This window comes from Aquarana catesbeiana, linkage group LG07, assembly GCF_042186555.1.
Source record: "Aquarana catesbeiana isolate 2022-GZ linkage group LG07, ASM4218655v1, whole genome shotgun sequence".
Classification (NCBI taxonomy): domain Eukaryota; kingdom Metazoa; phylum Chordata; class Amphibia; order Anura; family Ranidae; genus Aquarana; species Aquarana catesbeiana.
The window spans coordinates 24,935,758-24,962,968 of NC_133330.1; the positions used below are offsets into that span (position 1 = coordinate 24,935,758).

At 45.2% G+C, this 27,211-nt stretch overlaps 1 protein-coding gene across 1 annotated transcript in view; it reads left to right on the top strand.

Moving 5' to 3' along the window:
• Nucleotides 1–27,211, top strand: part of LOC141102796 (laminin subunit beta-1-like) — a gene marked incomplete in the record, with an annotated part of 183,860 nt that overhangs the window by 115,473 nt on the left and 41,176 nt on the right. The window contains 6 exon segments of the mRNA XM_073591808.1: nucleotides 3,084–3,315; nucleotides 4,903–5,066; nucleotides 8,608–8,832; nucleotides 10,331–10,545; nucleotides 12,909–13,005; nucleotides 15,733–16,111. Of these exon segments, the coding sequence (XP_073447909.1) occupies nucleotides 3,084–3,315; nucleotides 4,903–5,066; nucleotides 8,608–8,832; nucleotides 10,331–10,545; nucleotides 12,909–13,005; nucleotides 15,733–16,111 (1,312 nt within the window).

The following is a 27,211-nucleotide window of genomic DNA, read 5'->3' on the forward strand; positions in this document are numbered from 1 at the left end:
AGTACATTTCTCTCACTTCCTGTTATGAAAAACCTTTCCAGCGGGGACACAGGGTACAACAATATTTTTTACAGTAATTTTGAGCACGTTCCCAACACGCACAAGGTGTGAACCTAGCCTAAGTGGCACCACAGATGCCAGCTTGTCAGAACTGTAAACATTCAGGATGTCTACTGTATTTATTGGCGTATAACACGCACTTTTTCACCCTGAAAATCGGGTGCAAATAGCATGTGCGTGTTATACGCCGATACTTCAATTTTAGCTGCCTCGGAGGGGACAGGGAGGGGGGCGGGACGAGCGCCGTCAGATTACATACAGTGAGAATCACCTGTTTACTTGGCGGCCTCTGTAATAGGAAGTCCCGTCTCCTGGGCCACCATTGGACCACTGTTCTGTCTATCATAGGAGATTCTCACTGTATGTAATCTCTCGGCGCTCGTCCCGCCCCCATCTCTGTCCCTTTTAGGTTACAGATGGGCATCGATCAGGCTGCACTGATGGTAATGTTGAGGCAGCTGCATTGATGGCAATGGTGAGGCCGCTGCATTGATGGCAATGGTGAGGCTGCTGCATTGATGGCAATGGTGAGGCTGCATTGATGTGGACTGATGAGGCTGCATTGATGGCACTTGTGAGGCTGCAGATGGGCACTGACCCTTATTTTGCTTCAAAGTTCCTTATTTAAAATTTACGTTTTTTTCCTGAAACTTCTCCCTTAAGATGAATGTGCGTGTTCATTTAGGAGAGGCTCTGGAGAAGTCCTGGAGGTGAGCATGGGAGGAGGTAACAAGGGAGCTAGAGAGCAGGAGGTCCTGGGAGGAGCGGATAGGATGATTTGGGTGATATCTGCAGATGAGGTTGGTGATGTAGCCGGGGGCTGATGTTGTAGATAGTCTTGTATGTTGTGGTAAGTATTTTATACGGTGGGGTAATGGAAGCCAGTGAAGGGTTTGAAAGAGAGGAGCAGCAGTCATAGATCGGTTAGTGAGGTGTATTAGTCTAGCAGAAGCATTCATAATAGACTGAAGGGGGCCTGTGTAAGGGTAGCCCATTGAGGAGAGAGTTACAGTAGTCGAGGCGGGAAAAAATACAGTAAATAAGTTGTTTTGTGGTGTCGTTAGTCAGGAAGAGGCGAATTCTGGAAATGTTGCAGGGGAAAGGCGGCACGATTACACCCAGAACCTTGGCGTGTGAGGAGAAACCAATGGTTGTGCTGGAGATCTCAATGGTAAAGTCATGGGGACGGGATCGGGAAGGAGGAAATATTACATGCTCAGATTGAGTTTGAGGAAGTGGTGTGACATCCATACTGATATGTCGCTCAGTAAGTTTGTGATAGGTGAGGAGATTGGGGGGGGGGTGAGTTGTGGAGAGATAGATCTGGGTGTCAGCATAGAGGTGGTATTGGAAGCCATGGGAGGTTATCAACTGGCCCAGGGAAGAGGTGTAGAGAGAGAATAGGAGCAGCCCAAGGACAGAGCCTTTGGGTACCCCAACAGAAAGAGGAAGAGGACCAGAGGTGATGGTGCATGTGACACTGAAAGTGCGCTGAGATAAGTAGGAGGAGAACCATGAAAGAGCAGAATCACAGAGGCCAAGGAGTGGAGTTTGTTGAGGAGGAGTAGATGGTCAACTGTGTCGAAGGCATCAAAAAAGGACAATAAATAAGAGTATGGAGTACTGGCCATTGGTTTTAGCAGTTAGCAGTTAGTAGGTCGTTGGTGCGTTTTAGTAGGGCAGTTTTAGTGGAATGTTGTGGGTGGAAGCCGGACTGTAGGGGATCAAGAAGGTTGTTGTCAGTGAGATAGGAGCTCATACAGTTGTGCACAGGGCGTAATGAAATCTCCAGAGGTTTCCATCCGTTTTGCTATCTGTTCACCTGTCAGCTTGTGCGGCACGAACCGGGAACAGATCTTTTGCTTACCCAAATCTTCGCACACAATGTTCCGTGTTCTTGCTAATTCCAAATTCCCCCGCCATTAATTGTAGAGTCAGTCGGCGATCTCATGCCAGCATTTGTCGCACTCGCTCAATCATGTCTGGGGTTCTGCTTGTCGGCGGTCGACCTGAATGTGGCTCATCCTCAGTTGTTTCTATCCCATTGTGAAAGCATTTGAACCAGTCGTAAGCGCATTTTCTGCTCACTGCTTCCGTCCCGTACACTTCCACCAACATTTCACGCTTCTATGTCACTGTTTTTCCCAATTTGTAGCAGAACTTGATGTTCACTCGTTGCTCCATGGCACTGTGCCTCTAATGCCCCGTACACACGAGCGGAATTTCCTTAGGAAAAATCTTGGATGGTTTTTCCGACGGAATTCCGCTCAAGCTTGGCTTGCATACACACGGTCACACAAAAGTTCTCTGAACTTTCGAACATCAAGAACGCGGTGACGTACAACACTACGACGAGCCCAGAAAATTAAGTTCAATGCTTCCGAGCATGCGTCGAATTGTTTCCGAGCATGCGTGGTTTTTTGCGCGTCGGAATTGCATACAGGCAAACAGAATTTCCGAAAAATAGAGAACCTGCTCTCAACCTTTTGCTGGCGGAAATTCGCCAGCAAAAGTCCGATGGAGCATACACACGGTCGGAATTTCCGACCAAAAGCTCTCATCGGACTTTTGCTGCTGTAATTTCTGCTCGTGTGCATGGGGCATTACTTTCACACTGACTACGTTTGACGGTCTGCAGCGGGTTTACCCTGGCGGTCACATGTACTCCACGCTAGGTGACGCTTCTCAACGTGTCTCTGGATAGCCATGTGGACGCACGCGCACCTGGCCCATGTTGCCGTTGAGATATCGGACCATTCACCAAACTTTTTAGACACACCTCATAATACATTTCTGTAAGCTGAGTACTTATTAGGGCTGAGCACTACACTGTACATATTATAAAGTCTCCATACCTGCTATGAAAACTTCCAGAACAGACATCCAAAAAATATTTGGTCATTTTTGAAACTTGAAAATGGAAATGTTTGTGCTGTCGGGTAACATGGAGATGGGGTTGCAAGTTTTCTCAATGCTGGATAAGACCGTCCGTAAACCAAAAAATCTATTTTATTTCATAACAGAGTGCGACTGTGACTCTCAGGGCTCCATCTCCCGGTTCTGCAACCCCGTAACGGGCCAGTGTCAGTGCCACAGCAGTGTGGCTGGGAGGCAGTGCAACCAGTGCCTTCCGGGACAATGGGGCTTCCCCCACTGCAAGCCCTGCCAATGTAATGGCCACTCCGAGGACTGTGACCCCAGGAACGGAGCCTGCATCAGCTGCCGAGATTTCACGAGTGGGCGGCACTGCGAGAAGTAAGTTCCAGCTGGGTCACCTAGAACCAGCACTTCAGGTTCTGGTCTCTTTTGTGTGTTTGTACGCAGAGCGCGTGTAAACACTATTAGGTGGATGTATTAAAGGGATGCTGTGGTTTTGGGTCAATTTTACTTTATTTATTTTTTTTTGCTTTTCCTATATAATGTCTGTTTTTACAAACAAAAATGTAATACAGGATACACTTATGGCACAGAATTCTTAGAGCTTTATGAGTTTTTAAAACAGACAGCGATGTTTGCTTTCATACTCTCACTCACTGATTGAAACTACAGACAGGTGAAGGGAGTGAGGGGAGATGAGTCACTAGGTTTATGTTGTGAGTGCAAATCAGAGCTTAAGCTATTGAGCCCTGTTAACAGCAAGCTTTTCTTTTTTTTTTTTTCAACAAAGTGGATAAGGATAGCTCGGAAAACATTTGGAAAAGAGGCTATAGCTCCACCTACTGGCTGAATATGAGAATAGAACAATTTCATATGCAATATTTCTTATTTGATTAGGACAGGAAAAAAGTAAAAAAAAAAATATTTTGTTTTAATTCTGACCATAGTAAACGAAAAAAAGCAATTGGGCTCAATTCATAAAGCTTTAACACATTGATAAGAATATTTGTTTTCAGCCATGTGACCATAATTGAAGTAATTGTACCAGGGATTGAAATACCAGAAATATGATATTAAACCATGTTGCCTTCCAACAACAATCTTCATTATTGAACTTAGTTGGAAGCACCCAGGGCTGGTTTTACCGTTAATGAGCCTTTGGCGGGTCTCTAGGGACAAGATTAAAGGGGGCAGCCCCAAGATTTAAAATTTAAAAAATGTTATCAGTTTTTTCCTTATTTGTTCCTTTTTCTGTCCACATTTCTATACGTGTTGCTAAATTTAGCCAGAGAACTCTAGGGGGGAGGGGCTTCAGGGGATAATTAGAGGAGTTAGAAGACTCACTGTAGTTAAGAAAAATGAAACCATCCCTCCTTTCCCTTGTTTGATAGTTTGTACTATTAAACAATGGGTTACGGCATATAAAGCAGACAGAATTAATCCTCCAATAGCACATTCCAGCATTAAATCAATCACATGAAACGGGGAGGGGGGTGGTGGAGATGGTACAAAAGGACTTCATTATTCAGTTGTGCCTAGGCAGAATAATGTCAAAATATGGCCATGGTGGTATCTGATGATTGGAAGTACTCATTACTAAATCTATACTCGGCTTTATCCTTGCTAGCCTATTTGTTAGGAACAGCCCATTGAACTAGAGTTGTTCTATAATGTTGAAGAGGTTTTGCTACTCATCCAAGGAGCTTCCTCAGGTCTAATGAGTGTTCATAACAGACCCAACCCAACATTTATACCCACTTGGGTCACCTTCATCTAATCAACAGGATCATACCCCTGGAAAAGAATAGAGTTACTGAATTGGGGAAGCCACTCGATTGAGTGATGAAACATCTTCAATACCACAGAACAAGTCCAGTTGACTTGTACTAGAAACACCATGACCCGGATGATAAGACCTTTCATAGACATCAGGAACATCATCCTAATTTCAGATGTCCCTCTTAGGTGTCTGGATGGCTACTACGGAGATCCTATTCTTGGCACTGGCCAGCAGTGCCGTCCCTGTCCTTGTCCTGGCTATCCCGGTACTCAAAACTACCACGGCAGCTCCTGCTACGCGGACCGAGACTCCAGCCATATCGTGTGCCTGTGCGCTCCTGGCTATACAGGTAAGAAGCTGAGCATGCGGGTGGCCTTCAATAGCCAAGAGGAATGTCCTCACTGACTCATAAATGCCATAAACACCAAAAAAGAAAAATTCTAACAATAATATAATATTTTCCTTTTCAGTCTTCACAATTTTATTTTTGCGTTTTTGGGCTTACATATACCTTGAATATTAGACATGTGCAGAACGGAATTTGCTTTGTTTCGTTTTGATTCATTAATTAAATATTTTGTTTAGTTAAATTAGTTAACCTTGTTTAATTTGTTTTTGGAGTTTGTTTCGCTTCTTCGTTTCGACTTTGCCGAATTCGGTTGAATTGAATTCAGTTTGCCCGAATTAGGAAAATTCTAATAGAATTTTAATTCAAATTGGTATTTGAATTCAAATTTATTCTATTCGCATTTCGGAAGACGGTTAGATTCTTTCTAATTTATTCTGTTCTATTCTATTGTTTTTTCTTATCTGTTCTTTTATTTTAATTCTAATTGATTATTTTCTTTTTTATTCTATTCCTTTAATTTCTATTTTATTTTACTCAATTTTTTATTTTCTATTCTATTTTGTTACGTTTTACTCTACTCTTTTCTAGTCTATGCTTTTCTATTATGTTCTTTTCTTTTATTTTCTATTCTGTTCTGTTTTACTCTATTCTTTTCCAGTCTATTATTTTATTTTCTATTCTATTCTATTCTTTTATATTCTATTCCTTTATTTTCTATTCTATTCTATTCTATTCTATTATTTTATTTTTATTCTAATCTGTTCTGTTTTACTCTATTCTACTCTCTGCTTTTCTATTCCTGTTTTCAAATTCGATCTTGAATCTGCATTTCGGTCGAATTTTGTTTCGTTATTTCGCATTCGGTTAAGTTTTTATATTCAGTAGACATGTTTCCAACAGTTTCATTCCGAATCGAAATGCGGACACATTTTTCATTATTCGGAAATTCTAATGTATCCGAATTTCTGAATAATTAAAAATTTGTCCGCTTTTCGATTCGAATGAAACTAATGGAAACATGTCTACTGAATATAATTATCAGTTGACAAGACTGGACTAGTAGTCAGAAAACAAACTGCAGAGATTAAAAAAAAAAAAACGAGAGGCGTAAATGGAGGCAGACAGTTTGTTCTGTACAGCCCAATCTGCTTGCTGAATTCTTTATGACTGCAATTAGACATGTGTGGTTCAAATCAAAATTTGGATAAAATTTTCGTGATTTGGAAATTTGAATGTATCCGAATCTCCAAATCACAATAGTAATTTCAACGAATCTTAAATAAAAATTATAACGAAAACCACAAATTAATTCGTATGCATTTCTTTCATTCGGGTGACAGGATGCGAAAGTTTGGGCCTTGGTTCTAAAGGCTCAACGTTTCTTACCTTCATACATTCTATGCATGAAGGTAAAAAGCCTTCTCTGTGCAGCAGCCCCCCTCAGCCCCCAATACTTTCCTGAACCCCATCTCGATCCAGAGATGTGCTCTCTGGGCACTCTCACTCCTTTTTTGGCTGAGGCCGCAGCGGGAGCTATTGGCTCCCAATGCTGTCAATCACAGCCATTGAGCCAATGAGGAGAGAAGGGGCATTCTGTGTGTAAAAGAAACACGCAAAGCAGCAGCCCCCCCCCCCCCCCCCCCCACAAAAAATGGAGCTCCAGCCACCAGTGGATGGTGATAGATCCAGCAGAATCTCCGAATCATAACATAACAAATTAAATCAAAACTAATTTTGTTCCATTGGTTATTTTCGGATGCACGTGACTCCAGTTGACGTAGTCCAATCAGCTTATTCCATTTATCTTTGTGGGTTGGACTAGTAGGGATGACTCAAAGTGCATAAAAAGTCTCCCAAAATAACAAAATTAATATTAAAAAGAATACAGTGGAACCTTGGTTAACGAGTAACACGGTTAATGAGCGTTTGAAAGACAAGCAACATTTTTTTTAAAATCCTGACTCGGTTTGAGAGTGTTGCCTCGCAACACAAGCAGAATTCAAGCTAATGGGGTGTGCAGTACCTCATTTGGCCAGAGGTGCGGGGCGCCGGTGACACTGGGAAGGGTTCGGTAATAGTCGGAAATACTCTGTTCCCGAATGTTTCCGAGCCTTTTCGAGGGTTTCCGAGTTCAGCTGAGCTGTTCCCGAGTATTTCCGAGGCTCTCTGGTGCCCCCACCCCACCTCTGGCCACATGTGGTATTGCATGCAATAGAAGTCAATGCGGAACGAATTATCTTCGTTTTCCATTGACTTCTATGGAGTGCTTTGGATTACAAGCATTCTCCTGGAGCTGATTATGCTCTTAATCCAAGGTTCAACTGTATAGCCAATCTGTATAGTATTACATGCAGTGGCGGTCTGTCCATAAGGGGCGTAGGGGTGCCGCCCTCCCCCCATCCATGTGCCCGACCCCTAATCTACATGCAGGGCGCCGGACGCATGGATTTCAATGGGTTTTTTTTTTTTTTTAAGCACGTGATTAGAGCCTGAGGCTCTAATTGGCTTCAAAAAAGGGTGGGCTCGGGGCACAGAGCACTGCGCCCCGAGCCCACCCAGTTGTGTCACAAATTAATATTTGCTATTGTCTTCCTGATTCTCCTCCTGGCCAATCAGCAAGCGGGTCCTGAGACCCGATTGGCAGGGAGTCTTAGGACTCCCAGCCAATCGGGTCTCAGGATCCACTTCCTGTTCGGCTGGGAGGAGAAGCAACGACCCCGGAGCAAGGTCTCCTCAACTTGGAAGACCGAAGCCATCAGGGTGAGAGTCAGGGAGCTCCCTCTTCCAGGGATGGCTCACCTGTAGCCACTTCCAGCACTCCATCGCAGAGCGCCACCGCATACTGTCCATCCCAGAGCTCCACTGTATACTGTCCATCCCGGAGCTCCACCGTGTACTGTCCATACCAGAGCTCCACCGTATACTGTCCATCCCGGAGCTCCACCGTATACTGTCCATCCCGGAGCTCCACCGTATACTGTCCATCCCGGAGCTCCACCGTATACTGTCCATACCGGAGCTCCACCGTATACTGTCCATCCCGGAGCTCCACCGTATACTGTCCATCCCGGAGCTCCACCGTATACTGTGCATCCTGGAGCTCCACCGTATACTGTCCATCCCGGAGCTCCACTGTATACTGTCCATACCGGAGCTCCACCGTATACTGTCCATCCCGGAGCTCCACTGTATACTGTCCATCCCGGAGCTCCACCGTATACTGTCCATCCCGCAGCTCCACCATATACTGTTCATTCTGGAGAGCAGCAGCCCTACCCCGGATCCTCGTCATCTGCCTCATAAGGTAAGAAAGTCTCGGATCCCCATCTTCCCGTCCATCTCCCGTGCGTGTGGGTGGGGGCTGCTGGGGGGGTGTGATCGCCGCCTTTCCGTCCGTCTCCCGTGGGGTGGGGTGGCGTTGGTTTGCCACCCCCCCCCCCCCCCCAAATATTGAATATTGAGCACCAGCCACCATTGATTACATCTAAGAAAAAAATCAGCTTTATATATTGAAGCATTATTTTTATATCTTTTTGTTAAGGTTCACGTTGTGATCGCTGCTCCCCCGGTTACTTTGGGAACCCGGACCAAGATGGCGGAGAATGTCGCCCTTGTCAGTGTAACAACAACATCGATCCCACCGATCCCGAAGCATGTGACTCGAGGACTGGCATGTGCTTGAATTGTCTCCACAACACTGATGGGCATCACTGCGGAGAGTGCAAAGCTGGTTATTTTGGCAGCGCCATTCTGCGCAATTGCCGCCGTAAGTACCCACAGATTATTTAATTCATTACATTCACCACAGAAACAAAGTGCTGTAAGGCTCCATTCACACTTGTGCGACTCCAAAGTTGTGCGATTTCCATTGCAACTTTGATGCAACTTTGGATGGGTGCAACTTGGATGTGACTTTGGCTTTGACTGTTGCACAACTGCTGCATTGATAACATTAAGATGCAACTTTTGAGAGTTTTCATTGCAGTCTACGGCACTCAAGGCTGATCAAAGTAGTGCAGGAACCTTTTTACAGTCGCTGTGACTTTAAGTCGCATAGATTTTAACAGCTTCCATTGAAATACATGGGCTGAGACTTGTCATGCAACTTTATATGTACAGATTCACATGACAAGTTGCACAACAGTGAATACTTAAACCTTGATTATTACCTATATATCCTAACATTTTACAACAGCCATTAGCATTCCTGTGTTCAGGGAAAGAACAGTTGTCTTTATTGTATCTCTTGTTTGTTCCTAAATACTATATGCAGTTTTCACACCCAACATTGTAAAATGTTTGACAAAAAACCTGAACGTTTCAAAAGTTTGTATCTTATAGGCCGGGTTCACACTGCTCCGACATGGAAGTCAGACGACTTCCGATCAGACTTTGCCCTACAACTTCATGTCTAACTTGCATGCGACTTCCATGAATGGGATCCGACTTTGATCCGACAATACCAGGCTCTTTGAGTCCGGTATGAATCTTGATGGGGCAACCCCACGCCAGAATTTGAAAAAAATTAATAAATGGTGTGGGTCCCCTTATCTGAGCATGCAGCCTGGCAGGTCAGGAAGGGGGGGGGGGGTGACCGAGCGCCCCCCCCTCCTGGACCATACCAGGCCACATGCCCTCAACATGGGGGGTGGTTGTTTTGGGGCAGGGGGGGCACTGCGCCCCTCACCCCAAGGAACCTTGTCCCAATGTTGACAAGGGCCTCTTCCTGACATCCCTGGGCAGTGGTTGTGGGGGTCTGCGGGCAGGGGGCTTATTGGAATCTGGAAGCCCCCCTTTAACAAGGTGGCCCCCGGATACCACCCAATCCCCTATGTGAATGAGTAGGAGTATATTGTACCCCTACTCATTCACCCAAAAAAGTGTCAAAAAAAATAAATAAATACAGTACACAGGTTTTTGACAAAGTCTTTTATTAAAAATGAAGAATGTCCCCCATCGTAACTCCAACGTGTCCTCTTTCTCCGGTGAGGTCTTCTCCCTCCGCTGCTTATGTCTTCTTCCTCTGGTTCTTCCTCTGGTTCTTCTCCCTCCACTGTCTTCTTTCTCTGGTTCTTCTCCCTCCGCTGTCTTCTTCCTCTGGTTCTTCTCCCTCCGCTGTCTTCTTCCGCTGGTTCTTCTGCCGGTTCTTCTCCCAAAGCCATCACTGCTTTGGATTATACTGTAGGTCTGCATTAATTAATGTTGCATGCACAGCTATGATCCCATACCCATAGGATACTCATAGGATGCTGTTTATTTTCCAGGCTGTACCTGCAATGAGCTGGGCACCCTGCATTCCCACTGTACAAGGGACACCTGCTACTGTGACAGGGTGACTGGGCACTGCCCTTGCCGGGCGAATGTCATAGGGAAGAACTGCGATCAGTGTGCCCCTAACTACTGGAACCTTGGAGCGGACCTGGGCTGTGAGCTGTGCGCCTGCCTGCCAGAGCACTCCCTGAGACAGGACTGCAATGTGGTAAGTGGGGCCCCATACAGGACCTGGTGCCATTCATAGTAATGTTACATTAAATCATACTTAAAGTGGAGTTCCACCCAAAAATGGAACTTCCGCTTTAAGTGTTGGTGACCCCTTGACATGCCACATTTGGCATGTCATTTTTTGGGGGGAGGAGCGGGTACTCTGTTTTTACAGGCACCCAGCTCCCACTTCCTCCCCTGGCTCCGTGCCGCCGGACGGAAGATCACCTCTCCCCTCCTCCCTCCCTGCAATCTTCTGGGACACGTCACAGGTCTCAGAAGATTGCCCGACCATTCGCAGCGCGCAGCGCTGAGCCAAAGCTGGGCACCCACAGTTAGAATGCCGGCGCCTCGGAGAGGAGGGGGAGAGGAGCGGGGAGAGAAGCGCCTGCATTGCTGGACCGTGGGACAGGTGAGTGTCTGATTATTAAAATGGGTGGAATTCTGCTTTCATGTAATGCTGATGTTTAATCTGCTTATAATTTGCCTTTCCTGGTTGCTCTTTTCCTTCCTCATTCTAAAGATGGTCTTACTCTTAAAGTGTATGTCAGGGCAAAATAAATAAATAGTACATGGGTGGAATACATACACATGCAACCTTTAAAAAATGCTGCAAGTACAGAAAAAACGCAGATCTGCCGGAAATCCAGTGAGCTTCAAACTTCCTGTTTGAGCTGACAACTCTGCTGCAAATCCCAAGCAGTGTTGTCAGCCCTGCCCAGTTCACTTTTGTTGGGCTACAGAATGCCTCTCCCTCGTCATCTCCAGTTCAATAGTCCTAAGGTGGGGCTTGGTGTTTCAGTGCAGCAGAGGAAGGGTTGTCAGCTCAGTTTTCTTATCGGCTGATAAGGAAAACAAAAATTTCTGCTTTTGGTGAAAGTTTTTTTGGGTTTTTCTGGAAGAAAAGAGTTACAAAGTAAAAGTAAAGATTAGAAAGCAGAAAAATGAATGCAGATTTTCAGACAAGGCAATTGTCAAAAGATCTGAGCAAAAGGGGACTTTTAGCCTAGGTTCACATTGACGCGATTTGGCATGTGATTTGACATGACAAATTGTATGCCAAATTGCCAGTTATTGACGACAATGGCACCGTCCGAATCTGTCCAACGCCGATTTTGTGGTGCCGCACCGATTCCCTAAAGTAATTTCTGTACTACTTTTGGCGACTTCCGGTGCAATTTCAATAGACATCTGCACATGAACCCGCACAGATGTCAAGAGCATTGAGGAGATTCCAGGAAATAGGCAGTTACTCTAGGAGAGCTGGACAGGGCCGTAGAAGGTCCTTAACCCATCAGCAGGACCGGTATCTGCTCCTTTGTGCAAGGAGGAACAGGATGAGCACTGCCAGAGCCCTACACAATGACCTCCAGCAGGCCACTGGTGTGAATGTCTCTGACCAAACAATCAGAAACAGACTTCATGACGGTGGCCTGAGGGCCCCGACGTCCTCTACTGGACCCTGTGCTCACTGCCCGGCACCGTGGAGCTCAATTGGCATTTGCCTTTGAACACCAGAATTGGCAGGTCCGCCACTGGCATCCTGTGCTTTTCACAGATGAGAGCAGATTCACTCTGACCACATGTGATAGACGTGAAAGGGTCTGGAGAAGCCGTGGAGAAAGTTCTGCTGCCTGTAACATTGTCCAGCATGACCGGTTTGGTGGTGGGTCAGTGATGGTCTGGGGAGGCATATCCATGGAGGGACACACAGACCTCTACAGGCTAGACAATGGCACCCTGACTGCCATTATGTATCGGGATGAAATCCTTGGACCCATTGTCAGACCCTATGCTGGTGCAGTGGGTCCTGGGTTCCTCCTGGTGCACGACAATGCTCAACCTCATGTGGCCAGAGTATGCAGCCAGTTCCTGGAGGATGAAGGAATTGATACCATTGAATGGCCCTTCACGCTTGCCTGACCTAAATCCAAAAGAACACCGCTGGGACATTATGTTTCGGTCCATCCGACGCCGCCAGGTTGCACCTCAATCTGTTTAGGAGCTCAGTGATGCCCTGGTCCAGATCTGGGAGGAAATACCCCAGGACACCTTCCATCGTCTCATTAGGAGCAAGCCCGTTGTCAGGCATGCATACAACCACGAGGGGGCCATACACACTACTGAGGACCACTTTGATTTTCGGGGTGTCTTTGAATTCAGCCCTCTCTAGGTTGATCATTTTCATTTCCATCAAACGAATTGGCATCCTACCCAGTCCATACCAGTATAGATATCCAGTATGAGATTTTTCCCCATTGAGATCTGGTGTGTTTACAAAGTGTTCCTTTTATTTTTTTGAGCAGTGTACAATAACTATCATAAACCCTTATAAACTTTATTCTGTTGTCCTCTCCGTAGTACACAGGGCAGTGCCACTGCCAGCCTGGCTTTGGAGGGAGAGTCTGCTCACAGTGCCAGGAGAATTTCTGGGGTGATCCGAAAAGAAGATGTGAAGGTAGGGTGACCCGCGATTTGTCTTACTTACTGTTGTGTGACTACCGGAATACTTGTACAGCACACAAATAAAGCGAAACTGCACGCATGGAGCTGTTGCTTTAATCATGCATGGTCCAAGTACAAGTCCCCCTTAAACTTAAAGTGGTTGTAAACCTTAGACATGAAATATGAACAAAGCATATCCCTCTATAGTGTGTGCTTGTCTCAATCCAGAGCACTAAGTGTCATTTCTGTCTGCTGCCTCCTTCCTCTGCTATCAGCATGAGTCACTTTTGACAAGTGTGAAGAGTAGGTGTGTCCCTTCCCTCCAATCAGCTCTATAATAAGGCTTACCTATAGGTAGTGGAAATATCTCCTAAACGTGCGCCGTTTAGGAGATATTTCCCTTGTAGTGCACCGATGATGTCATTGGCGCATGCGCTGTGAAGAAACGGACCTCCATGCCGTTTCTTCCCCAGAGTGTGCCGTGACTGACAGCTCCCGCATGCATGTGTGGGAGTGAAGCCACAGAGCCAGAGTCCGCAGCCCCGGAAGGAAGAGGGGCGAAGATGGACGCGGCTTGCACAGGGGACAGTGTGGGCTTCGTTTGCAGGTAAGTGTCACAAGACATGTGCACTGATAAAAAATGTGTTCGTTTTCGTTTCATTCGTTTTTTGCTTTTTTCGAAAATTCGGAAAACCGAAAATTAGTATTTTCGAATTTCCGAATTTTCAAATTTTCGTATTTTTGGATTTCCGAATTTTAAATTTTCAGATTTCCAAATTTCTGAATTTCCAAATTTCGAATTTCCGAATTTAAAAATTTTCGGATTTTCGGAATTCGAAAATTTGGAAATTCAAAGATTCGAAAATTCGAAAATCTGAAAAAAAGAAAGAAAATCAGTAAAACAGTAAAATAATAACTAACTATTAATTATAGGTATTGGAATTTCCTTTCAAATTTGACTGTTTGTGAACGTAACGAATACAAATTTATCTGAAGTTGCAAATTATCCGAAATAATAATGGAACAAATTAATAATAAATAATAATAATAAAAAGGTTTTATTGATATTATTGTTATTTATTATTATTAGATTGTTACGTTCCATTCGTTTAGATACAGCATTCGTTATTTCAGATAATTCGTAACTTGGGATAAATTCGTACTCGTTACGTTCACTAACAGCCAAATTTGAAAGGAAATTCCAATACCTATAATTTAATATTTATTATTAGTTAGTTATTATTTCCGATTTTCGAATTTTCAGATTTTAATTCTCTTGAATTTTCAGATTTTCATTCTTATTCTTGGATTTTCAAATTCACTAATTTTAGAATGTTTAAATTAAATTTATGAAATTTCGAATATTCAGATTTCCTAATTTCGAATTTCCGAATTTCCGAATTCCCGAATTTTCGAATTTCCAAACTTCCGAATTCGAATTTCTGAAATGTTCCAATTCCCGAAATTTTCCAATTTCCGAAATTTCGAATTTCCGAATATCAAATTTCGGAAATTCCCAATTTCCGAAATTTTGAATTTTCGGAAATTCGGAAATTCGGAAATTTGGAAATTGGAAATTCGGAAATTTGTAATTTCCGAAATTCGGAAATTCGGAAATTTCGGAAATTCGGAGTTAATGAATTTGTCAAAATTCGTTAAAAAAGAATTCAGAACTAAACGAATTGCATATATCTAAGTGTCACATGTGATGCACACTATCCCATTATGCTTTTCATTTGCAGGGTTTGCAAGGAGCATCAGGGTTTACTTCCTCTTTTAGTTCTCCGCCCCCTGCTTTTCAGAGCTGAGAGATCCTGTGTAAATTGTGCACTTTGAATGGATGTAGGGGAAAGATATGTAGGAGGATTTGTTTCATCTCTTTGTATCACCTGAGGTATCACCTGATGTCAGTCACCTCACTGGGAACATACCTCCCAACTTTTTGAGATGGGAATGAGGGACACCTACCAGCAAAAGTATGCAGGCATAGGACACACCCCCTGCCACACCCCCTTAAAGGAGAATTGTACAAAAAAACAAGATTGTTTAAACTCACAAGTGCTTTTTTAATATTACTACTCCTTTATATTGGCTTTTGGAATTTACAAATGCAGCAATTTAGAAATCAGATGAAAGGTTTAGCGCTGGGAAACACTTTTTTGATAGATAAAAAGTGCATTTTATATACAACTATATAGATCAGACCAAAATGAGGGACAAATGAGGGGGGAAGAGGGACAGAGGGACATTGCTCCAAATCAGGGACAGTCCCTCGAAATCAGGGACAGTTGGGAGCTATGCTGGGAATATGGAAGGATTTACAACCACTCTAACGCTATCTGCTGAGACAAGACCCAACTTTTCCCACCAGTTTGTCTTAAGATTAGCAGCAGCAACTCACACCTGGAAACCTCATACAAGTTGTGTCCATGATAGTGATTAAGCATAAAATCCCAGCGCTGTAAGGCATCAACGCTAACCAGCAGTGCCAGAGCAAGGTCCTTTATAACCCAAGGCAAAAAGGCCAAAATGCACCTCCTCCTAATGAACATTGATTTACTTCTGCAGGATATTTTTCAGGTCCTTCCTTTTTTTGCACCCCTCTTCTACTGAAGCCCTCAAGGCGCCCGCCACTTCTTCCTATCCCTCGGCCCAGCCCTGCTGATCGTTGCCCCACCATCTTGCCCAATGCTGCACCATTATTTCCCCTGCTTTCTGATCACTTCTCTCTTTTCTCCAGCTTGTAACTGTGATGCGTACGGCTCAGAGATCCGACAGTGCGATCACCGTACAGGAATGTGCCACTGCCGGGATGGGTTCACCGGGCAGCGGTGTAATCAATGCGCCAGAGGTTTCCGGGACAATTATCCCAGGTGTTCCGCCTGCCACCAGTGCTTCTACCAATGGGATGCCACCATCTCCGAGCTCCAGAACCAGCTTCGGGTTATACAGAAGAAGGTGTCCGACCTGCAGGATGGAGTGGAAGCTCCTGAGCTCAGCAACATCCTCATCAAAGATCTGGAGGACAAACTCAGGATCATCAAACAAATTATCGGGGAGGGGACCATCGAAGGGACGCGCATGCTGGAGCAAATGAACAAGCTGGTCAACAAGATAAGGTAGGTTCTCTTCTACTGGTAGGGCCCCATCTCATACCTCCCAACTTTTTGAGATGGGAATGAGGGACACCTATCAGCAAAAGTATGCAGGCATAGGACACACCCCCTGCCACACCCCCTTAAAGGAGACTTGCACAAAAAAACAAGATTTGTTAAACCCACAAGTGGTTTTTTTACCACTACTATTCCTTTATATTGGCTTTTGGAATTTACAAATGCAGCAATTTAGGAATCAGATGGAAGGTTTAGCGCTGGAAAACACTTTTTGATAGATAAAAAGTGCATTTTATATACAACTATATAGATCAGACCAAAATGAGGGACACATGATGAGGAAAGAGGGACAGAGGGACATTGCTCCAAATCAGGGACAGTTGGGAGCTATGCCTCGTCACTCATATAAAAATAGAAAAAAAGACTGAATAGTCCATCAAGTCAAGTCTCCAGTTAGTTTGAGGTCATGTCCCCGTGTTCTTCATTTTTGATTCCTACTCCTACAGCTTTGAAAGCTAAACTCGGGGCAAACAACTTAATACACAGACTACATATAAGGGAGCTTGTTTAACTGCCAAATTATGGCTTAATTCTGTCCATCCAGTCCTGAAATCTACACAGCTCTGCCACACAGTATACAGTTTTTTCTCTGCTGCAGTTAAGATACCCTAAAGCTGGCCATACACTTAGGGCTCATTCACATGTGTGGTGCTTTCTGAAGTGTGATACGCATTCAGATCCCTCTTCAGAGAACATTTGACAGGCAGTGAGGTGGCGCTGTATTGCCAGCTCACCGCATTACTATGGAGACGGCCTCTGTCTCCTGTTCATTCATCTTCAGTGTAGCTCAAGCTACACAGAAAGGAATTGAAGAATCTGTGTCCTCAGTTCTCTTCTCTGTCTCAAAGGTGAGATGTCAGGGGTCTACTTAGACCCCTGATATTTCACCAAAGCCACCCAACAGCATTGTTAAAAAAAAAAAAAAGTAAAAAAAAACAATTTAACAAATTAAAAAAAAATATTATAAAAATAACTTTTAAAAACTATAAAAAATAATTTTAAAACAATTGTAAAAGTGTATTTTAAAAAATAAAATAAAATAAATTATATATTGCATTTTACATTTTTTTTTTTTTTTTTTACAATGCTGTTGGGTGGCTTTGGTGAAATATCAGGGGTCTAAACAGATATCATCTTGACATATTACTTACTTTTTTCATTGGTGGTGAACTGTATTCACACCCTCTTTCATTAATATTAATTGATACTAGGGATGAGCCGAACACCCCCCCGGTTCGGTTCGCACCAGAACCCGCGAACGGACCGAAAGTTCGCACGAACGTTAGAACCCCATTGACGTCTATGGGACTCGAACGTTCGAAATCAAAAGTGCTCATTTTAAAGGCTAATTTGCATGGTATTGTCCTAAAAAGGGTTTGGGGACCCGGGTCCTACCCCAGGGGACATGTATCAATGCAAAAAAAACTTTTAAAAACGGCCGTTTTTTCGGGAGCAGTGATTTTAATGATGCTTAAAGTAAAAAAAAAAAAGTGAAATATTCCTTTAAATATCGTACCTGGGGGGTGTCTATAGTATGCCTGTAAAGTGACGCGTGTTTCCCATGTTTAGAACAGTCCCTGCACCAAATGTCATTTTTAAAGGAAAAAATCTCATTTAAAACTGCTTGCGGGTTTAATGTCATGTCGGGTCATGGCAATATGGATGAAAATCAGTGAGACAAACGGCATGGGTACCCCCCAGTCCATTACCAGTCCCTTTGGGTCTTGTATGGATATTAAGGGGAACCCCGCACCCAAATTAAAATAAGGAAAGGTGTGGGGCCACCAGGCCCTATATACTCTGAACAGCAGTATACAGGCGGTGCAAACAAGACAGGGACTGTAGGTTTGTTGTTAAGTAGAATCTGTTTGTAATTTTGAACATTTTTAACGTGTTTAGCTCCAGCCAAAAAATCTTTTCTAAGCTTTTTGGAAAACATAGGGAAGGGTTATCACCCCTGTGACATTTGTTTTGCTGTCTTTCCTCCTCTTCAGAAGATTTCACCTCACTTTTTTGTCCCAATGAAAAATGTTTTTTGAAAATTTGGGTTTTTTTGTGGAACAAGGATTGGAAAGCATCAGTGGAAAGGAGAACTTGTTTTCCCATATTAACTCTTACAGGAGAGAATTTCCCTTCCTAGGGGTAGATTTCATCTCACTTCCTGTTGTCTCCTTCCGTTTGCAAGTAGGAGTCGTTTGTAAGTTAGATGTTTGAAAGTAGGGTCCTGCCCTATATACTCAGCAGAAATTTGGGCCTTAGGTGTTGCTGTGGCCACAACACTGTAAGCCCTCACAGGGCCCTGCTGTGAAATATTAGATCAAGAATTGTAATTACATGCCCCTGTTGAACAGGAGCTGAAAAATTAGGCCTTAGGCACTGGTGCTGGTGCCACAACACTGCAACCCCTCACAGACACTCTAGTTGGAACGCAGGAACGAGCCCTGCTGCAAATTATTGCTTCAAAAATTGTAATTACACGCCCCTGTTAGACAGGGGCAGAAAAATTGGGCCTTAGGCACTGGTGCTGGTGCCACAACACTGCAACCCCTCACAGACACTCTAGTTGGAACGCAGGAACGAGCCCTGCTGCAAAGTATTGCATCAAAAATTGTAATTACACGCCCCTGTTAGACAGGGGCAGAAAAATTGGGCCCTAGGCACTGGTGCTGGTGCCACAACACTGCAACCCCTCACAGACACTCTAGTTGGAATGCAGGAACGAGCCCTGCTGCAAAGTATTACATCAAAAATTGTAATTACACGCCCCTGTTAAACAGGGGCTGAAAAATTGTGCCTTAGGCACTGGTGGTGGCGCCCAGAACCAAAAATGTTCTTACAAGCTATCAGCGTGATGATTGAGGAGGAAGAGGATAATTACTCAGGGATAGTCACTCAGCATCAGCATAGGCAGTCTTTGAAGGGATCTGAGATTTCAAAAAAAATGATTCGGTTACATCAGCATCAGGTGCTTGGTAGCTGGTGGTGATCCAAGACTCATTCATTTTTATGAAGGTCAGCCGATCGACCGAGTCGGTGGACAGACGCACCCTGTGATCGGTTACCACGCCTCCAGCAGCACTGAATGTGCGTTCCGAAAGAACGCTGGATGCAGGACAGGCCAGTAGCTCAATTGCATACTGTGCAAGCTCTGGCCAGTGATCCATCCTCAAGACCCAGTAACCCAGAGGATTTTCGGTGGGAAAGGTGTCCAAGTCTGATCTTGCCCCTAGGTATTCCTGCACCATGTAAAACAGACGCTGGCGATGGTTGCTGGAACCGATCATACCTTGGGGCTGCGGACCAAAAAATTGTCTGAACGCATCGGTCAGACGGCCACCTTCTCCACCGCTCCTTCTTTGACTGACCGAAGCCTCAGCAACACGTTGTCCAGAAACAGGAGTTTGTAACCTCCCAGTCTCTGGGAACGCGTTGCACAGACCTTTCTGCAAGGCCTCCCGAAGATGTTTCATCCTCTGCTCCCTCTGCGATGGCAAGATAAGGTCCGCAACCTTACCCTTGTAACGTGGATCAAGGAGGGTTGCCAGCCAGTATTGGTCCTTCTCCTTGATACCACGAATACGAGGATCCTTACGCAGGCTTTGCAGGATCAGGGAGGCCATGCAGCGTAGGTTTGCTGAGGCATTCGGTCCGGAGTCCTCTGGGTCACTAAGAACGACATGGTCCGCAGCCACCTCCTCCCAGCCACGTACAAGTCCATGTGTTTCTTGGGACTGATCCCTTAAAGACTGCTGCTGATGCTGAGTGCCAGGCTCCACCTCCATACTGACACAATCTTCCTCCTCCTCCTCTTCCTCCTCGTCCTCTTCCTGTGTGATCGGCGGGCACGCAGGAACACTGTCTGGATAAAGGGGGCCTTGAGAGCTAAGGAAGTCCTCCTCTTCCTGCCTCTGTTCTGCCTCAAGTGCCCTGTCCATTATTCCACGCAGCGTGTGCTCCAACAGGTGGACAAGGGGGACAGTGTCACTGATGCATGCACTGTCACTGCTCACCATCCTCGTGGCCTCCTCGAATGGTGACAGGACAGTGCATGCATCCCTGATCATGGCCCACTGGCGTGGGGAAAAAAAACCAAGCTCCCCTGACCCTGTCCTGGTGCCATAGTCGCACAGGTACTCATTTATGGCCCTCTGCTGCGTGTGCAGCCGCTGCAGCATGGCCAACGTTGAGTTCCACCTGGTGGGCATGTCACAGATTAGGCGGTTCTTGGGCAGGTTAAACTCCTTTTGGAGGTCCGTCAGCCGAGCACTGGCATTATATGACCGGCGGAAATGCACACAGACTTTCCTGGCCTGCCTCAGGACATCCTGTAAGCCCGGGTACCTGCCCAAGAACCGCTGCACCACCAAGTTAAGGACGTGAGCCAAACAGGGCACATGGGTCATTTGTCCCTGTCGGAGGGCAGAGAGGAGGTTGGTGCCATTGTCGCAAACCACCATTCCTGCCTTAAGTTGGCGTGGCGTCAACCACCTCTGAACCTGCCCCTGCAGAGCTGACAGAACCTCTGCCCCAGTGTGGCTCCTGTCCCCCAAGCACACCAGCTCAAGCACCGCATGGCATCTTTTGGCCTGCGTACTTGCGTAGCCCCTTGAACGCCTACGGAGCACCGCTGGTTCCGAGGAAGAGGCCATGGAGGAAGAAGAAGAGGAGGGGGTGGAGGAGAGAGGTGTGTCACAATCAGCATTTTGGAGGCGTGGTGGCGGAACAACCTCCAACACTACTGCACCTTGTCCTGCATCCTTCCCAGCTGCCAGCAGAGTCACCCAATGCGCCGTGAAACTTAGGTAACGTCCCTGTCCATGCCTGCTGGACCATGAGTCAGCGGTAATATGCACCTTACCGCTGACCGCCCTGTCCAGCGAGGCATGGACATTGCCTTCCACATGCCGGTAGAGAGCCGGAATCGCCTTCCGTGAGAAAAAGTGGCGTTTGGGTACCTGCCACTGAGGAACCGCACATTCCACAAACTCACGGAAGGGGGCAGAGTCTACCAACTGAAAAGGCAGCAGTTGAAGTGCTAGCAATTTTGCCAAGCTAGCATTCAACCGCTGGGCATGTGGATGGCTGGGAGCAAACTTCTTTCGGCGGTGCAGCAGCTGGGGCAGGGAAATTTGCCTGGTACAATCTGACATCGGTGTACCAAAAGCAGATTGCCCACAAGTACTTGGCTGTGACACACCTAATTCTACACCTTCATTCCTCTCACTGCAGGTCTCAGAGAGGACTGAAGGTCTAGTGGGGTTGGAAATCTCAGCTGATGAGGAGCAAGGAGAGATCCTCTTTGTTCTTTGGTGTGGGTCTTTTAGATACGCTTGCCAACGAACTGCATGGCAGGTCAACATATGTCTGGTCAAGCATGTGGTACCCAAGCGGGAGATATTTTGGCCACGCGAGATACGCTTGAGACATATGTTGCAAATAGCAGCGGTGCGATCTGATGCACTCGTCTCAAAAAAGGCCCACACCAAAGAACTTTTTGAATAACGCGCAGAGACTGCAGCGCCCTGCACATGTGGAGCTTTGGGGTGTGATGCAGTCAATGTGCTGCCCTTAGGCTGGCCCCTGGAGGGCATCCTGCCTCGTTGGTGATGTGCTGCCGCCTCCTCCTCCTCCTCCTCCTCCTCCTCCTCCTCTCTCCTATCAGGCACCCACGTTGAGTCAGTGACCTCATCATCCCCTCCCTCCTCATCACTGGAGCAAACCTGGCAGTATGCTGCAGCAGGGGGAGCATGACTGCCAGATTGCTGTCCTTCTTGGGCACCCCCTCTGTCCGCGCTCATGTTACTGCCTTCATCGAGCTCAGTATCGTCATCAGAGCCTTCCAAACGCTGGGCATCCTCCTGGAGCATGTACCCAACACTGTGGTCAAACAGTTCGAGGGAATCCTCATGAGGACATGGTGGAGCTAGGGAAGGAGTCACTGATGACATTGAGCTGAGGGAAGAGGCCGCTGCTTTGCCAGACAAAGCACCCTGGGCATGGGTGAGAGAGGATGAGGAGGATGAGGACGGCTTGGTCATCCACTCGACCAAGTCTTCCGCATGTTGCGGCTCAACATGGCCAGCTGCCGAAAAAAAGGCCAAGCGTGTCCCATGGCCACGTGCTGATGAGGATGCACCGTCTCCACGACCAGCACTAGACACAGAGCCTGCTTGCCCTCTCTTATTGGCTTGTGACTGTCTGCCTCTCCTTCTTGGCCTTCCAGACATACTAATGGCCTGTAGCTGCACTAAGCTGGGATAGAACACCTGTAATTTTCTTCAAGTAGCTTTATATACTGTAACCAGACAAGCCTGCCTGTCAGTAGGAAGATAACAGGAACGGATCTAGCTGAACACTGTGAGCAGGACGCACTGTACTAAATGTAAATAGTCTAGCTGCCTGACCGTGGTACTAATAGGATCAAATAGAACACCTGTAATTTTCTTCAGGTAGCTTTATATACTGTAACCAGACAAGCCTGCCTGTCAGTAGGAAGATAACAGGAACGGATCTAGCTGTACACTGTGAGCAGGACGCACTGTACTAAATGTAAATAGTCTAGCTGCCTGACCGTGGTACTAATAGGATCAAATAGAACACCTGTAATTTTCTTCAGGTAGCTTTATATACTGTAACCAGACAAGCCTGCCTGTCAGTAGGAAGATAACAGGAACGGATCTAGCTGTACACTGTGAGCAGGACGCACTGTACTAAATGTAAATAGTCTAGCTGCCTGACCGTGGTACTAATAGGATCAAATAGAACACCTGTAATTTTCTTCAGGTAGCTTTATATACTGTAACCAGACAAGCCTGCCTGTCAGTAGGAAGATAACAGGAACGGATCTAGCTGTACACTGTGAGCAGGACGCACTGTACTAAATGTAAATAGTCTAGCTGCCTGACCGTGGTACTAATAGGATCAAATAGAACACCTGTAATTTTCTTCAGGTAGCTTTATATACTGTAACCAGACAAGCCTGCCTGTCAGTAGGAAGATAACAGGAACGGATCTAGCTGAACACTGTGAGCAGGACGCACTGTACTAAATGTAAATAGTCTAGCTGCCTGACCGTGGTACTAATAGGATCAAATAGAACACCTGTAATTTTCTTCAGGTAGCTTTATATACTGTAACCAGACAAGCCTGCCGGTCAGTAGGAATTTAACAGGAACGGATCTAGCTGAACACTGTGAGCAGGACGCACTGCACTAAATGTAAATAGCAGGAACGGATCTAGCTGAACACTGTGAGCAGGACGCACTGCACTAAATGTAAATAGTCTAGAAGATAACAGGAACGGATCTAGCTGAACACTGTGAGCAGGACGCACTGCACTAAATGTAAATAGTCTAGAAGATAACAGGAACGGATCTAGCTGAACACTGTGAGCAGGACGCACTGCACTAAATGTAAATAGCAGGAACGGCTCTAGCTGAACACTGTGCGCAGGACGCACTGCACTAAATGTAAATAGCAGGAACGGATCTAGCTGAACACTGTGAGCAGGACGCACTGCACTAAATGTAAATAGCAGGAACGGATCTAGCTGAACACTGTGAGCAGGACGCACTGCACTAAATGTAAATAGCAGGAACGGATCTAGCTGAACACTGTGAGCAGGACGCACTGCACTAAATGTAAATAGCAGGAACGGATCTAGCTGAACACTGTGAGCAGGACACACTGCACTAAATGTAAATTGCAGGAACGGATCTAGCTGAACACTGTGAGCAGGACGCACTGCACTAAATGTAAATAGTCTAGAAGATAACAGGAACGGATCTAGCTGAACACTGTGAGCAGGACGCACTGCACTAAATGTAAATAGCAGGAACGGATCTAGCTGAACACTGTGAGCAGGACGCACTGCACTAAATGTAAATAGCAGGAACGGATCTAGCTGAACACTGTGAGCAGGACGCACTGCACTAAATGTAAATAGCAGGAACGGATCTAGCTGAACACTGTGAGCAGGACGCACTGCACTAAATGTAAATTGCAGGAACGGATCTAGCTGAACACTGTGAGCAGGACGCACTGCACTAAATGTAAATAGTCTAGAAGATAACAGGAACGGATCTAGCTGAACACTGTGAGCAGGACGCACTGCACTAAATGTAAATAGCAGGAACGGATCTAGCTGAACACTGTGAGCAGGACGCACTGCATTAAATGTAAATAGTCTAGATAGAAGATAACAGGAACGGATCTAGCTAAACTGAATACAGTGTATATATATATATGCAACACCTGGGATGCATATATATACACAATACACTGTAAGTGCAGCTAACTGACTGACTGTTCTGCCTAATCTATCTAACTCAAATCAAATGACACTGTCTCTCTCTCTCTCTATCTCTCAGCACACCGGAACACACACTACACAGGGCCGCCGTGCAGGCGGCCTTATATAGTGTGGGGTGTGTACTAAATCCCCTGAGCCATAATTGGCCAAAGCCACCCTGGCTTTGGCCAATTACAGCTCTCTCTACTGACAGCGCTGTGATTGGCCAAGCATGCGGGTCATAGTGCATGCTTGGCCGATCATCAGCCAGCAATGCACTGCGATGCCGCAGTGAATTATGGGCCGTGACGCGCCACACGAATTTAGCGCGAACGGCCCATAACGTTCGCAATTCGGCGGACGATCGAAAAGCGGATGTTCGAGTCGAACATGGGTTCGACTCGAACACGAAGCTCATCCCTAATTGATACTATACAGTCATCCCATTAGTTTGGATTTGTTATATATTGTAATATGTCATTGATTGCTAAATCATTTAAAATATATATATACATTTTGCACCACATCTTTAATAAACATATATTTGTATAAAAAAAAAAGATATACTTATTTTTGAGACACAATGTATAGGGACAATTGTAGACACTCCGTCAGGTTGAACTGGGTGGACTGATGTCTTTATTCAACCTTACTGTTAAATACACTTTTACAATTTATTTATTTTTTATCTATCTATCTATCTATCTATCTATCTATCTATCTATCTATCTATCTATCTATCTATCTATGTTTTATTAAAGATGTGGCGCAAAATGTATATATACATTAAATGATTTAGCAATATAACAAACCCAAACTAATAGGATGACTGTATAATATCAATAAGTATTTTGATGAAAGTGGATGTGAATACATTTCACCACCAATGTAAAAGTAAGTCATATGTTAAGATATCTCACAATTGGAAGCCACAATTTTTATATTAAAGAGAAAAAGAGAGAAGAAAGAAAAGAAAGAAAAGAAAAGCAAAAAGAGAAAAAAAAGTAATGGAGATGGGAAAAAAACAAAAAGTAAAAAAAAAAAAAAAAAAATTACAAAAAATGATTCACACGGGTTTTCTGACCCATACAATGTAAATGATCGGTTTGTTTGATGCCGTGAGAGCCGTCTGTTACTCTATGAGGATGCAGCGGCTGTATGAACACAGCCACAGGTCCTAATCTGGGAGGCAGGGCTGGACTGGGACAAAAATTGGGCCCTGGACTTCATCCAGACCGGCCCACTTTAATTGTGCAAACAAGCACAAAAACAGTATATAAACTATACGCAATTGTGCAAAAAAACATAAGTAGCATAACATAAGGAGTCCTCACTAACCTCTTTTATTATTTCACTTATTCTCCTCTGTATTTTTCTCATCTTTCTCACATCAATGTGTGAGGTTGAGGGCGAACCGTGCAGCCATTACTTTGACAGGCTGTCACTGAAACCGGCCCACTGAGCCATCGGCCCACCGGGAAACTCCCTGTTGTCCTGATGGCCAGTACATGCCTGCTGGGAGGTGTGCAGGTGGGGGTGAGTAGCCCCGAATGCACACTGTCATTGTTCAGGGGCCATACACCTGTATCCACACACCTGTTAAATGAGGATCTGTGGCTGTGTTCATACAGCTGCTGCTGCATCACCATAGCGTAACATAGACTGCCTGCACACAGCTCCAGCCACCTTTAAAAAAAAAAACACTGATTCACACTGTACAGGCCACATCACCCATGTGAAGGAGCCCCAAGATCTCATTTACACACAGAACTTTTTTTTAACTCAAAGTTTTATCTTTTACATTTAGCAGGATTTGTGTAAGTTAGGTTAGGTTTGTGACTCCTAATAAGGATTTTAGTGTATTTTTTGTGAAAAGATTGTGTTGAGATGTTGGGGTGGGGGCCTTGTCAGGTAGGGTATAGGGGGCCCTGTGATTTCTAACAAACAGCCCTGTGAGCCTGTACAACTGTGCAAGTCTGAAGGGAAGGTCAGATTTGATACATAGTGACATACAGTGGGGACGGAAAGTATTCAGATCCCCTTACATTTTTCACTCTTTGTTATATTGCAGCCATTTGCTAAAATCATTTAAGTTATTTTTTTTCCTCATTAATATACACACAGCACTCCATATTGACAGAAAAACACAGAATTGTTGACATTTTTGCAGATTTATTAAAAAATAAAAACTGAAATATCACATGGTCCTAAGTATTCAGACCCTTTGCTCAGTATTTAGTAGAAGCCCCTTTTGATCTAATACAGCCATGAGTCTTTTTGGGAAGGATGCAACAAGTTTTTCACACCTGGATTTGGGGATCCTCTGCCATTCCTCCTTGCAGATCCTCTCCAGTTCTGTCAGGTTGGATGGTAAACGTTGGTGGACAGCCATTTTTAGTTCTCTCCAGAGATGCTCAATTGGGTTTAAGTCAGGGCTCTGGCTGGGCCATTCAAGAACAGTCACGGAGTTGTTGTTAAGCCACTCCTTCGTTATTTTAGCTGTGTGCTTAGGGTCATTGTCTTGTTGGAAAGTAAACCTTCGGCCCAGTCTGAGGTCCTGAGCACTCTGGAGAAGGTTTTCGTCCAGGATATCCCTGTACTTGGCCGCATTAATCTTTCCCTCGATTGCAACCAGTTGTTCTGTCCCTGCAGCTGAAAAACACCCACAGCATGATGCTGCCACCACCATGCTTCACTGTTAGGATTGTATTGGACAGGTGATGAGCAGTGCCTGGTTTTCTCCACACATACCGCTT